The sequence below is a fragment of the Thunnus thynnus genome, chromosome 1 (assembly GCF_963924715.1).
Source record: "Thunnus thynnus chromosome 1, fThuThy2.1, whole genome shotgun sequence".
NCBI classification, from domain to species: domain Eukaryota; kingdom Metazoa; phylum Chordata; class Actinopteri; order Scombriformes; family Scombridae; genus Thunnus; species Thunnus thynnus.
The window spans coordinates 34,714,656-34,729,979 of NC_089517.1; the positions used below are offsets into that span (position 1 = coordinate 34,714,656).

At 38.4% G+C, this 15,324-nt stretch overlaps 1 protein-coding gene across 1 annotated transcript in view; it reads left to right on the plus strand.

The window, feature by feature from the left end:
- LOC137187452 (neural-cadherin-like) overlaps window positions 1-15,324 on the plus strand; it is a 265,262-nt gene that overhangs the window by 18,689 nt on the left and 231,249 nt on the right. Inside the window, exon 4 of the mRNA XM_067596339.1 lies at window positions 10,075-10,186. Within this exon, the coding sequence (XP_067452440.1) occupies window positions 10,075-10,186 (112 nt within the window). The remainder of the gene's footprint in view (window positions 1-10,074; window positions 10,187-15,324) is intronic.

The following is a 15,324-nucleotide window of genomic DNA, read 5'->3' on the forward strand; positions in this document are numbered from 1 at the left end:
CTGCATTGGTGCATTCACATGGAAAGAAAATACTGAAAACACAGCTAAAAAGGCAAAGAGCTGTTGCACAATCAATTGCACAAACAGATGCAAAATAAATTGAGGCATATGTATTTACAGACCTCTGAAGGCTAAAGAGAAGAAACACTCAGTGTTACTTTCTAAGGAGTAGTTCAAGGTTGACTACCCAAGCGCAGGGTTCTCTAAATGAAACATGTAATCAAACTATTGTTACAAACCGGTCCACAAACAACCAGATATCCTCAAGGTCCTGCTTTAAAAAGAAGAAAAGACATGGTAACACCTTACTTTACAGGTATCCTAATTTTGTACTGATTTCTTGGAATTTTTTTGAGTAATTTACAGGTATTTAACAGTTAATTTTTAGGTACAAATTATAAGAGAAAAATGAAAAAAGTGTTAAGTTGGTTTAGTTTGTAAGTACTCTTGTGCCTTTGGTATGATCTATTTCGGAAAGATGAAAAGGGAGCTCAGGTTTGTGATAGCTAGGATCTATCCTGTGGAAAATTATATAACTGTAGGTCAGGGTCGGTGCCAGAGCATTAGGAACAGAAAGATAATCAACTTTGACAGAGGGCATGTTGTTCACCTCACATAGCTTTTATTATGTGTATAATTAACATTATCATGTTTCATGAAAGAAATTAACTATGACAGAGAGGTGTACATACAGTCACTTATGTGCATAGGTGTGCACACACTCACACACATGCTACTACATCCACAAAACCAGTTATAAACTAAGAAGCACAAGGGGAAATCTGTTAAATATTTTGCATGTAATACAGTACTGCAAGAGGCAATTCTATATAATGAACATACCTATATATCGTGCCACCACCTTCACAGGCTACACAACAAAGAAAAGGATAAACAACATCCTTTAAGCCACATCAAGAACCAGTATGCATAACTATATAACCATATGCATACTCATCCAGAAACATAGCCACTGCAACAACTGGAGTTACCGCCTATGAGTGCAGAATCTCCTCAACAACTTCTTTCCATTCGTTTTGCAATTTTCAAGTGAGATCATGCTCAAAAGCTAGCTGCACAAGCTGACTCTTGCGACTGTGCAACATTGCATGTCTGTGATCGGTTAAAATGTTCTTTAATGTGGAGAATGAGTTTTTGCACATGGCGGCAGAGGCACCAAATGTGACACAAAGTTTAAGAGCCAACAACACACTCGGCATAGCCTTGAGTACTCTGTACTGTTCTGACAGGAGCCTTCTAACAATCCACATTTCTTGACTGTTATTGTTTTTGAGTTTGGAGATGTACTGTTTTCCAAAAATACATTCCGATTCCACAACTGCAGCATTTGTCAAGTCCATGATTAACTTCACTGCTGTTGCATCCAAAAGTGTCTCTCCCTCTAGATCAAGCCCTTTAAGTACAGTGGCCAGTGTGGTGTTGTGCTCACGACTGTGTCCCAGAGCGTGGAGAATCCTTCTTCATCCCACAGTTTGCGCACACAATCCACAGCAGTTGACACAAGTGTCAGTCCAGTTAAAAGATTCATCTCCTCTCCTTGTAGCAACTTGTTAGGCTGTATTCAGACCAAATCAGGCAGTGTGGTGAAAATGCCAGTCATCATATTCATTTGAATAGGGGTAGTGCATTTAGGCTGCAGGGTTTTTGGCTGCATCAGCGCCGCACTGACCTGATCTAGAGTCAACTTTTGGAGAAACGCAACCCGACGTCATGCTGCGGTGGCCAGTCACAGCTGGTGATCAGACTGATCAGAGCTGTAAAACCCTGCAGTGAGGGAGTACAAAGACATTACTAGGAGGAGGGGAGGACATTTCTCTTCGTTTGATAATGTTAAAAGTAAAGTTAGACTTTGCTGTCAGCTTCCTGACTCATTTTAAAAAAGACGAGAGAAAAAGAGAAAAACAGAGAGCAGCTGTGGTCAAGTGAGCTAGAGAGTGAATGAAGAGAAGGAGCAGTGGTAGTGAGAAAGCTGGTGAATCAGATCAATAAAACGTTATTTTGTGATTGTTTCACAGCAGTTACATTCTAGAGCACAAATAAACACACCCACACCCCCACACACCTCCGCTCAACCCTGCGGCTGTGTGCTGCGATTCCTTATTTGGTCTGAGTACAACCTTAGCATGGTCCTGCAGCATAAGCATCTATAACAAGGAAGTTTTATTTACAAGGGAAATACAGACAGAAAACGAAGGGCTCAAACTATGCCACAAATGTTCAAAGCAAAGACACAATTTCACTGGAAATCCCCAATACATACCTTGTGAACTAGATGAGCAGTTAACACAGAACTTTGCTCTGACACCTTCTGTAACAGCCTGATTGCCTCTGTCTGTAATTCTGCTCCATGGCCCCTTGTAGCATCAATATGTGCAAGGAGTGATCTGATGTCCTCAAATGGCTTCCTCTGCTGACAACACATGGACACCAACAAGATGCAACTTATAGTTCCAACAGTGGACATAAGGCACCTCATGGCCAAGTTTGTCTTGTAAAAGCCGCTGGACACCTCCATGCTTTCCCAACATCACCAAGGCACCATCATACACTTGACTTAAAATCTTGGTGGAACTCAGAGCTGCCTTGCTTAACTGAGACAGCATCATGTTGGTAATGAACTGCTCATCACCTGAGTCTGCAGTGGCCATCACAAGCAGTTGTTCTGTTATTTCCAATGTTTCTTTGTTGACAAAATAAATAACGATGGAGACACTTTCTTTTTGAGTAGCATCCCTTGTTCCATCTACTTTGATCATGAACCATAAATTCCAAATGTCTTTCACAATTGCTTCGGTCATAACAAGGGGTGCGCCTGAATCTGAATACGTTATTAGAAAAGCACAAATAGTGTTTGGTTTTTTTTACGAATATTTATTTTGTATTTTAAAAATGACTTGTTTTCAGGAAGAAAAAAAAAAAAACGTCAAATACCAGCGTGCTGGTCGGTTACATCGCTATCTCACTCTGTCTCCTCTGTTATGTCTATCAGAAGGTCTCAATGAGGGGAGTCACATCCACCTGCTACATAACGCTCATTTCCTAATTTGGACATCATCATCATTTAAGCCTATTTCTACTTTTATTCAAATACAGATATAAATAATTTTGCTGCCTCAACAAATATAGATACAAATACAAATACTGGGCTCTCTGCACATTCCTAGTCACAACGTTCCTTATTATGCAAATGAGCTCATTTTGCATCTCATGACTTGTGTATGTAGCATTTCGGGAAATAGACTTCACAATTTGGGCTGACCGGGGTATTTCCTTATGTTGAAGTCAAATAAGGATAGAAAAAGCCTGTTTTCTCCCTCTGACATATCACCAAATGCATCTAATTTACCCCTTAAAGGCAACTGATTAGAAACAAGAAACTCCATGACATCAATAATACTAGAAACGTACTACCAATTTTTCTAGAGCTGATCTGCATTAATTAGCAGATCTTTCCTTTTCTCTATACGCTGCTGTCTTTCTTTCCACTGACTGAAACAGACTTAATCTTCCTTGGAAGTTCATTATTAGCCTCCATTGCATGTTTCCAGTCAGTGAAGCCTTTGCTAGCAAAAGCTGGGTCACATTTGGACTGAGAAGAACAACACAGGTAACAGAGAGCAGCATCCCACTTGACGGAATACTCAAGCCACTCTCGATTGTCATACCATGATGACATGACTGACCTCTTTTTAGTTCCAAAGAGACATGAGGGATACTTCTCAAGTCTAACTTGCATAGACCCATCCACTATCAATCAATCATCGGGGCAAATGTCAGTCTCCATCAGCCGCTTGGCCCTGGCAGCATCAGTGTCCTCAGGAATGCTAATGTTACCTCCATCACTGCAGCTTGTCTGTGTGTTAGAATCAGGTGCAGTGGTAACTAATATTAGCGGAATCATTAGCTTGAGCTTGGTTGTCACTGCCATGACCTACTGCTGCTGTGGGTGTTGTTCCAATGACCATATTAATTAAATGATGGCTAAGTTTTGTACATTGCTTTTAACGGGTTAGTTTTGTTTACCACCAAGAAAATGTCTACATTAATGCCATCCACCTATCGTTTCTACTAACTATAAGTTCAACCTCGTAATATAATTGATTGGCTGGTCATGCAATGCAGATATTGTAGTTGTTTTTATTTAGTGAGGTAGGGGGTTGTTATTTACAGTAAGAAATGGTTTCCTAAATGCAAACTATCACTGCTTTGTGCTTTATTTTGCATTACAGTGATAAGTCTTCCATTACCAAACTGTATGACTTATTTTTACTTACAGCTGTAAAAGTATTTCAGTTTTATTTTTTTGTCAGGGAGAGAATTCAGCTGAGGGAGCACAGTGACCTTTTTGGACGGGTCTGGACCCTCAAGGCCCATCCATAACGCCAATGCTGCTGTAGGTATCTGTTTTATTTTATCTCACTCAAGGATTAATAAGATTGACTTGTGATGAGGGTGTGACTTTGATTCTCTACTTTTAAAATGTGATGCAGCCTAAATCCAAACACTGTTTTTTTTTTTCCTTTCGACCTCAACAAAGAATCTGACTCCAGGTGTTTTCTATGAAGACTTTATACACTTCAACCAATATGTATTATTTCTGTGTTTTCTTGGCATGCTGTGCTACTGAGATGGCATTCTGTTTATTTGCAGTATGTTTGATTTTTTCATGCAATGAAGGTATATAAAGGTGCACTGAGAATGCTTGGATTGGAGACATTTGCGCACATGCAATAGAAGTGACTGACAGCCCAACTGTCTCCATAGAAAGATATGTTTTTCAACGATTTTGCATCAGAATTTCCTCCTTTTTGTGAACAGTTCATGTGGATCTCATAAGCCAGTACCTCATAATTTAACCTGTTCTGTTTTTCCCTGTTTCTCTTATCAAAGTTTACCACAGCATTCACAGCAAAACATTGTTTCCACTGGACTTCCACAGCTTCAATCTGTTTAGCTGTCCTTTCTTGCTTTTGACTTCATTCTGCTTTTTAGATATCTGCCTGCCAGAATAGCGAACTGAGGTGGTGTATTTGTGTGGACTGAAGTCACTGAGCATGACTTTAATTTGCAGGTAGTTTCCAAGTTTCTCCCTCCAGGAGTGATAGCTCATCGGCACCATTAGTTACCTAACCAGCCTGAGACCTGCCCGCAGCTGCCCAAAGTGTGTGTGTGTGCGCATGTGTCAGCGTGCGTGTTTGAGCTCATCTTGCTTTACGGCCGACTTCCCCCCTCTTCTCATTCAATCTTGCTTTTCCTCAGCCTTGTATACACACATACTGTACGTTCATATATCTTGCCGAACCCTCGCCGTTTCTTGTCATGCTGGCACTTACGCACACTCACTCTGGCATGCAAACACACACACACACACACACACACACACACACACACACACAGGCAAACATAGATTGACAGTCGTTTGCAAACACACACATATAACCTCAGGGAGTTCACATGGTCAGATTTTATTTTGTTGTCTGTTGCTTCGAAGCTGATCTTTGCTGAAGGATTAACTGATATTACAGAATTTCATTTTACCTACCAGGATTTAATACCAGTGGTATTTACACACCACTCTCAGTGTGTGTGTTTGTGTGTATCAGAGAGCAAGCTGTAGTGCTTGTGTGTGTACTTCTATGTTTATACGTAAGAGAAGAAGTGGGCTGGGGGTCAGAGAGGCTTGCCTGCCAGCCCATGTCTGTATTTATTCCTTCTGAATGCTGCAAGCAGGCAGTTAACATCTGGTAGAAGATGCTGTGTTTGCCTTCATGTCCCTAATGAACTGAACAGCATTACAGTGTCTCACGCACACAGGGGTGCCGCCAGGGATCTTGGGCCCCATGAAAAGATATCACACTGGGCCCAGCCACCCCACCACCACAGGCCATGCCAACCCTGTGCAATTGCTGTTTACCGTACCTCCAGAAGCCAATTGAACCATTCAAAGCTTTAAATAACTCTACCATTGCAGGCTTGGAACTCTCTTGTAGTCCAATACTTACTGTATGATATTTACTGACAGTGACCTGTAATAAATCTAACACTGTGCAGACATGCATGTAACATTCTGTATACAGTGGAATTCACTATTCGATGCAAGACTGATACTCTCTATAAGAAATGTGCTACAGGCCATCTTTTACTTTTAGTCTAAATGTATTTTAATGGTAAAATTCTTGAATGGAAAACTATCTCAACGTTAATGAATAACTTAAAATAAATATAACTTAAATATACATGAACCTCTTCAATTAAAATATATTAACATTATCATCTATACAATGATATAACAGAAAAGAATAAAATCAGCGGCAGATTTTTGAGCTAAGTATACATATCAACTAAGTATACTACCAATTCTTATCATTTAAAAGGATTTAATCATTTTTCTTTTTATAAAGATAAAAAAAGAAATTCCCACAGACCCCCTGCAATTATGCCGACTGGCATGTCATTCAACACAATGCTGCCCACCTTCAGCTGGGAGTAGACTGGTTCATATGTAGGGGTATGGGGATGGGGAGACAGGGATTGCTGCATCCGTTGTCATCAGTTCTGGTACCAGACAGGAGCAGGGATTTAGTATGAATAGCTTGCTAAAAGTTTGCCTGCATTGATTAAATATTGGCTTAAAGAGGAGCGAAATGTAAACACTCAGAATTTTCTGTGAATATATTAAGTAACTAATGTTAGGGGAGCAAAAGTAGCCTCTAACAGGTTCATTTCCACTCATGGACTACACTCATCTTTCTTTGTGAAAAATTGGGTGACATACATCGTCCTTTCTTTTCTCTCTTTTTGTTTTTGGAAGCCAGATTTTACAGAGGCTCTCTGGATGTTTACTTTTTGCCAAAAACAAGAAAAGAAAAAGAAACTGGCAGTTTTATTAGTACATTATAAATAAAATATTCTATTAATGATGATAGGTTAAAAATGAAATATTGAAAAAAAATGTACCTAACGTTCTAATAATTTTATTAGGGCCCCTGTCAGTCACAGGCCCTTAGAATCATCCTAAATTTCCCCCCCTCATACGGCGCCCCTGCATGCACACACATGCCTACATACTCACACCGTACAAATTCATCTCTACACACAGATTCAGGGCTTCTGAAAAACTGCACAAGATTGCATTCTGCACTGACCAACTGAAGGCACCATAATGCCGACTCTGCAGCTGCTCCCTCACTGAGAAACCACAGGGATCAGGGTCAGGCCAAGCCCTTGGAGGAGGCTGGGATGAGGCTTCCTTTTGGTTAGGGATAGGGTTAATTTGGGTTACTCGCAGATGAAAATGACTCCGGACCCAAAGAAAACCAATTCCAGACGATGCCTGAAGTAGTAATCTAAGGGGCCAGAACAGTGACAGTTAAATTTTGGCATCGAAAATAAAATTGTGTATTGAAAGCAAAATCTGAACTGTAAAAGGCAGTGAAACACTTGTATTGGAAAAAGTTGTTTTGGCACTGAAACGAGTTCCAGTGAAAAATAAAACAGGGACATTAAAAAAATTACAATCTTATTCTCTTATTTTATGTTTATATTTTTTGCATTATGATGTGTTTTTCAATGTCGATCTTCAGATTTTTTCTTCTTGTCTGTCTTTTTTCAGTGACAGTTCTTTTTTTTACACTGTCAGTTTTTTTTCAGTGTCAATGTTTTTCAGTTTCAACTTTCTGTTTTTTTGTTTCAACTCTCTGTCAGCGTTTTGGTGTAGAGAGGAGGGCCCTTTCTGGGCCTACATTACCCAGTATGCCTTGCAGTCTGACGAAGATTGGATATCTGAAGGCAGTGTCATGATGGTGGAGATTTTGAGCCTGTTGTAATTTTTGCTATAGGACTTTTAATGTCACTTTATTATTAAAATATTTTTTTCAGGCAGGAAAGTAACCATTTAGATTCCCAATATGTGGTTAGTTTAGACAAATAACACCAGTTTATAAATCTGCTGTGACATTTCAGCTGGTCATCTCACAACAGCAGCCCGAGTCCTGCATCGTCATCCTGCAGATGACATGATCCAATGAACTGATCTGCAGCTCTTTGGTGATTTACTAGTGGCTCTAATGTAGCATTTTGTTATGATGTAATTCCTTTCAAAAAGGTAAATGTTGGCCTCACTGATGAAATCTAACAATTGTAGCTGCCACATTAGTTTGTCTGAATGTAAAGTGAAGCTTCATATTTTTAATGGACAGAATAGTTCTGCCTCTGGGGCTCTATATGTACAGATATCATCATATTTCAATAAATATAAATGTACAAAAATAACCTCATTGACAGAGAGATGCAGTAAATCATGTTATTCAATCTGTAATATAGCTATAATAAAAATCCAAACTGTTATTTAGCTTAATAAAATAAAACAAAATTTAAAATAGATTGATCTGTTCATTTTAATGCATTTATATTTATGTAAATGTGGTGATATCTGTACATATAGAGCCCCAAAGACAGTGCTGTTGTTCTGTGAAAGTATCAAAACGCTCAGTCCACGGAGAAATGCATACAGCCCATATTCAGAAACTTTAAACAAGTTGTTTGGACTTCTGTAAGGTTGTGATGTCACAACTATACTTCAGTGTTTGCCTTACCTTTGGGAATTCAAATAAAACACCAGAAAAGTGTAAAATATGGGACCTTTAAATCTTTATAAATTGGCATATTAACAGTATTAGAGCGAAGGCTACAACAGTCTGGCTCAAAATCTCTGCCGCGATGCCATCGCCCAAAGATATCCAATCTTTGTTGGACCACAAGGCATACTGGGTAATGAGAAAAAAACACTGTTACTGAAACTGTTACTGAAAAAGACAGCAATGAAGAAAAAATCTGAAGATTGACATTTAAAAACACATCATAATGCAAAAAATATCAACATAAAATAAGATAATGAGATTATATGATTGTAATTTTTTAATGCCCGTGTTTTATTTTTCAGTGGAACTTTTTTCAGTGCCATTACTTGTTTCAATACAACTTTTTTCTGGTTCAGGTTTTGTTATTTTACTGTCAATGCCAAAATTGAACTGACACTGTTCTGGCCCCATATAATCCCAGATTTAAAAGTTTCATAACACCAACCCAGTGTGATTTTTAATCTCCGGCATTTCCACCTGCTATTGCCTGGGCCGTTTAACTACATGTGGGTACAGTAACAGTATCACCGGTGGACATATATGAGGTCATAAATGTAGACATCTATCCTTCTTTTAAATTCTTTTTTATTTTCATATCCATTTTTTACTGTGAAGTAAAATGCTTGTAATCTGTGTTGACATAATGGCACATTTTCCCGGTGCAGTTTCACACAGGAATGTAGTCAAGGGTGAAATTTCCACAGTGGAAGAATAATATTCTAATTCCTCTTTTCTAGTTTATTTGATTTAAAATCTCTCTAAACCGTTTCCTCTTACTGTCCAGCTGTTTAAATCCAGATGGTAGAGGCTCTGAGTTGATCAAAGCAATAATATTGCTCATCAATTCACCATCAGTATTTTGTTGCCTCACAGCATTTAGGGTTTGTGAGCAGTAGGGAGTGATTTGTAGATGCTTTCTGCCCTGGGTATCACCTCACAGGCTACAGTACCTACAAGCTGTTCTTGTGGCTGGGGTTGGTGAGGCTCTATACAACCTGAGAGAAACACTGCAGACACTATTCAGGTCCTGCAATTTCCCAAAAAAGACTTTCGAACTGAATAGACTAATAAACCTACCCCTAGAATATTTTAGAATCATGTGGTTAACTAAGACTTATTATTGTTCAGCTCCAATAGGTGGAATAATCATACCCTGCTGGTAGATTTTTTTTTTTTTTTTTACACCTTTTAAGATTTTATGCAGCCGATGATGAGTACATGTGGCAGGAAATTATCAGTGCATTAATACCATATTTAAGTGAAAAATACAGTATGTGTAATGGAAGTTAGACTTGATGTATTTTGCTCTTGTCTTACTCCCCCTTCTCTCTTTCTTTCTCTTTATTTTTCTTTCTCTGTCTCTTTCTGTTTTTCACTCTCTTCCTCACCCCTCCTCAATTCCCCCCCCCCCCAGGTGCGAGTTGTTATTGTCGATGAAAACGACTGCGTTCCAGAGTTCCTGCAGTCCATTTACAGCAAGGATGGTGTACCAGAAACCGTGACAACAGCTACCTCCCTGCTGCAAGGTGAGACATCTAATAAATCCCCGCAGACTCGTGTTTTCCTTTTATCACTTACACAGATTCAGGATTATTGCTATGCAAATTTCATTTTAATGAAATTAAACTAGAAAAATAAAATAAAAGTGTCAAATCGTGATTCTTTGATATAGAATCATCTTCACTTTGCAATGTTCCTTTCGATAAGATCTCCATCCATCACGTCAGTACTCACACTAGTTCAGGACATCATCACCAAGTGCACTCTTGTGTTTTTGTCTTCAGACAACATGAAATTACATTGTCTAGCACCTAAAAAGAACAATCCGTTTCATATTGTTTTTCTATTCTACATTATTGCAGAGGGGATTTGAGGTGCACTTTATTGTTTTTTCAGTTACTGTTTTGAAATGTTCATAAACAGAGGCACTAACGGAAACTGCTTTTGTGTTATTTTATTATTTAACTTCATTAATTAAAAACTCCCACGCTATGTTGAAAATGTTAGAGTGTCCTAATTAAGATTATTCCTTAAAACCTACCTGATAAACACAGTAGAGCATGCATAAATCATGATGTTATTGAGGGGAGAATGCCGCTGTGGTGTGCATTTTTTACACTCTGGGTTAAATGAATATCACAGTTAGCAATCACTTTGAGTTAGAAGAGGAATTATGTTGTGTCGATCTCCACACAAGGTAGTTCTACGATTCTAGACTTCCACCAAAAACAATGCATATTTTCCAATACGAGTCCCTGTAGCTAACACTAAAGCAGGTGTGGCTCAGTGGGCTAAATGTGAAGGTCTGAGCTTTTTTAAAATTCATGTGTTTTGACTGGTCAGGAAACTGAGTATCTACTTGTCAACACTGGCAGCCATGAAATCATTGCCATTTCCATCAGTGCAGCTGCTCTTGCCTTTTCTTTGCTGTAACGACCCGATTTCCACACAGGGATCACTTATGATTCATCTAACGTGAAGAAATGATAATGGAAACTGTTGTGGGTACAACTTATCACAATTTGATCTGTCATAGTGTGACTTAACACCGAGAGGCCCAATCTTTTTTAGGTTCTGACAGACTGCCAAAAAACTGACAGGAAAACATTTCACACTTGTCTGTCCCTCTACACTCTACATAAAGCCTCTCTGGTAGCTACATTTTAGAAAATGTAATTATTACATGTATTATATAAAACTATTTGAAAAACACTGTAAAAGCAGCCTTGGAACATTGGGCCTCATGCTAGAAGCACTTGTACGAACAGATTCATTCTTAAAATGCACGTACAAGCGATTTAAGAACACTTGTGGAATTCAACAGCTTTTTCAAAAAAGAATTTTTCAGAATTGGTGGTCCAGACCCGTTGTATGTGTTATGAATAGATAAAAAATAAATGTAATATGTAAGTAAAACAAACTTAATGCAAAATTAATCTTCTGTTTACCATATTATCACCATCATCATGGCTGCCAATTTACTGAAAGGTTTTTTTTTAAATTTTCTGATTTTTATGGCCATATTTTGGTGCAGCAACTTCCACATTTCAGTAGTAGCTAGGAAACTTCTCTTGTTTCTGACAGCTGCCAGTTGTGTATCTCTGCAGATCTCTGTCCAGTATCCTCTTACGTTGCAGCCGACAATGTAACATCACCTGTAGACTATAATATTCTCCTCTAATAGCTCTGTGACTGTCACATGACCGCCTCTCATCACAGAGCACTTTGCTCTAGAAAGATGTTTTTTAGCATCTAACTTCATGTCAAATCATTTGCTCTTTATTTCTGTCACAGCACAGAGCTGCTCTGATGACATGTTAGCTGGATTCATATTTTCTAATTGTTATGGGTCTTCTACTGTCAATCCTAAATTTGTTGAGTTTGTCTTCTGATTTCTGAAAGCAGAGGTCTATTCTACGAAGCAGGATTTGTGTGGTTCACTTCTTACTGGGGTACATCGCCATGATATCTTAAGTTGAACAGGATCGGATCACAACCTGTCAACACCCTGACCACTGACCAATCTGATCACTAGAAAAAAAGAGTCATCATTGCTACAGGATCCCGACATGGACAAAAGTCCCGAGTTTACAATAAAGTGACAAGTAAAAAAAGCGCAATATATATTTTTATTGGTCAGTAGAAACATTTTATCGTTCCAGACTTTTTATTTTCACTCTGGTTTTAAAACAGAGCTTCTAACAAACGGAGAGATCGTTTACCACACTAAACACATAATTATGATTTTAGCTGCATTTTAATTGTGCAAAGTGTATTTTATCTGTGGAGTGATAGGGAGTGATAGCTGACAGTGTGGATGATTTTACACTCTGATTCCATCACTGCATCTCAGAGTAACATGAGACAACTGTGTGATGATAACTGGAAATAAAAATGAAAGATTATAATATTAGTCAAAAAGATTGTCCTCATCAGTCATTAACTTCTTTTCCACACTTTGCTTTGGTAGCAGAAACAATCTGGCATTACTTTTAAGTTTTTGTTGTTGTTGGTGTTGTGTTAGATTTTTTTTTGTTTTGTTTTATTTTTAATGTGACATATTCAGAATGTTTTCTTCATCATTCAACTGAATAGCAAAAAATATTCACTCTATAGTTAGGGCATATACAACAATTCCTACATGTATTTTAAGCCTTGGTCTACTTTTAATATATGGAAATTATTTCTTGTGTTTCTACATATTCTTATTCTGTTGTATGATTACAGGCTATTGTTTACATTTCACTTCACTGAATATGACTTTTTGTTGTCCCTAAAACAGAAGTTTTCCGCAGGTACCTCGTATCACCGTTTCATGTGATATCATATGAAGTACTTCATTATGGTTCTGATGATGTCGCTCATAATTAACAAGCCCGCCTCTTTCACATGAATGCGCTCGTAGCTGGATAGGAAAACTCATATTTGACTGAGCTAGTTGATAGCCAGCTTTGTAGTACTGGTTATCTGGACGGCCAATGTTAGGCTCAGTGAAGCCAGCTAACAAAAAGATAACCTGGGTATTTTTAACTTGAGTTGTAGTACAGGCCGCTGGACTTGAAATTACCCAGTGTTTTTACTCTTTGGGAAGTTTTGTGAATGAAACTCGCTCACAAACAGAGCAAGACATGGAGCCTTATATGGCAATTTTAGGGGCGTGGATTATTCCAATGACCACCTCTCACAAACGTGGACCTCCTCATGAACAGGTGAACAGATTCGTCAGGCTGAAACAGGCGATTTATGACAGGTTCAGGCAGTTGAGACAGTTTTCCTGAATCCCACATAGGATTTTCTTATTTTCCTGTTATTGTTTTGAGCAAGAATAAATAAGAGAAAAATTTAGAAAAAACATTCATGCATGAGTCTCATTGGGTTTATAGTTCAAAACAAAGTGATGTTTTAATAAATAAACAGGTAATTTAATAAACAGGTTTACTTTCTGTACTCAAAAATGGAAACACCAACAGAGCTGCAAATGAGTATTGACAAGTACAAAATGCAGAGAAATAAAACACTGCTAATGCAGTAGTAAATTATTAATGACTGCAGTTATGACACCTCTTTGGAAGTGCTCATTAGCTTTGACTGCAGGCGGAAAACTTTTGAGTTGGATTCAGATCACAAAGCTTTGTTGTTTTTGCACTTGTGCAGTGTTCTTGCTGATACTGTTTTGATCTTTGCAATCATCATCATCACTATAATTAACACTATTACTCAAACAGGCAATTTGATGATGGGACACACATAGTTTACTAACACACACTGTGTGTTGCACTAAATTTCAGAACGGCTAAGACCTATGAAATCACCTTGCATCCTGAGAAAATAGTCATACTGTCTTTACATCGAAAATGATATTTAGTTGAGTAAAAATGAACACGAGATTATGTAAATGATTAGAGATTTGAATAACATTTATTGAGAGTCTCAATCATCTTTGCTGAATTTGAGCTGAAATTGTGATGTCATTTTGGTTACATTTTTTGTAGCTTACCTTTAATAGGAAAATTAATTTGGTGTTGCCATAAAAATAATCATAAAATATGTGATGGTTGTGGTTCCAGTCTCATAAGAATGCAAATGCACTGCCTATAAAAAATGACATGATTTCACAAATTAAAAACACTACATTGTACAGGCAGAGGTCCTCATGCATGAATGTTTTCCTATTTTTCTCTTATATTTGTTCTCGCACAAAGTAATAAGAGGAAAATGAGAAAATCCTATGTGGGATTCAACACTCTTTTAACTGCCTGAACTTGTTGTAAATCACTCGTTTCAGCCTGATGAATGTCACCTGTTCATGGGGAGGTGTGCATCAGTGAGATGTGATCATCAGTATAATCCACACCCCTAAAACTGCCATATAAGGCTCCATGTTCTGCTCCGTTTGTGGGCGAGTTTCATTCAAAAAAGTTTTCAAAGAGTAAAAACAGTGCGCAACTTCAAGTCCTGCTTTCAGAAATCAGAAGACAAACACATAACAAATTTAGATCTGAAACAATTAATACAGCTCACATGTCATCAGAACAGCGCTGTGCTGTGACAGAAATAAAGGGGGAATGATTTGATGAGAGGTTAGATGCTAAAAAACATATTTCTAAAGTAAAGTGCTCCATGACTGGAGGTGGTCATGTAACAGTCACAGAGATATTAGAGGAGAATATTATAGTGTACAGGTGATGTTACACTGTCAGCTGCAACACAATGTGGCAGATTAGGTTTTTCTCTTGTACAAATCTCATCTCGCACGACATCCATGACAACATGACAATGTTCCAGTTCGTCAGAGGTACAGGCACATCCCCCCATCTGAGTATGAGGAGGTGAGGGCTCACATCAATCAGCTTCTTGAGGCTCAGGTGATGAGGGAGAGCAGTAGTCCCTATGCCTCCCCCATTGTCTTGATCAGAAAAAAGGACAGAAGTCTATGCATGTGCATGGACTACTGCATGCTTAATAGCAAGACAAGGAAGGACGCGTTCCCCCTACTTCATTTTGAGGAGAGCCTCAATGCCCTTTCTGGGGTCCGCTGGTTTGGATCTGGATCTGACCAGCAGGTACAACCAGGTCTCTGTTTCCAAGCACAACAAGCCCAAAACAGCCTTTTGCATGCATTTGTTTTTTTTCAAATGGAACCACATGCCCTTTGGGTTGTGTA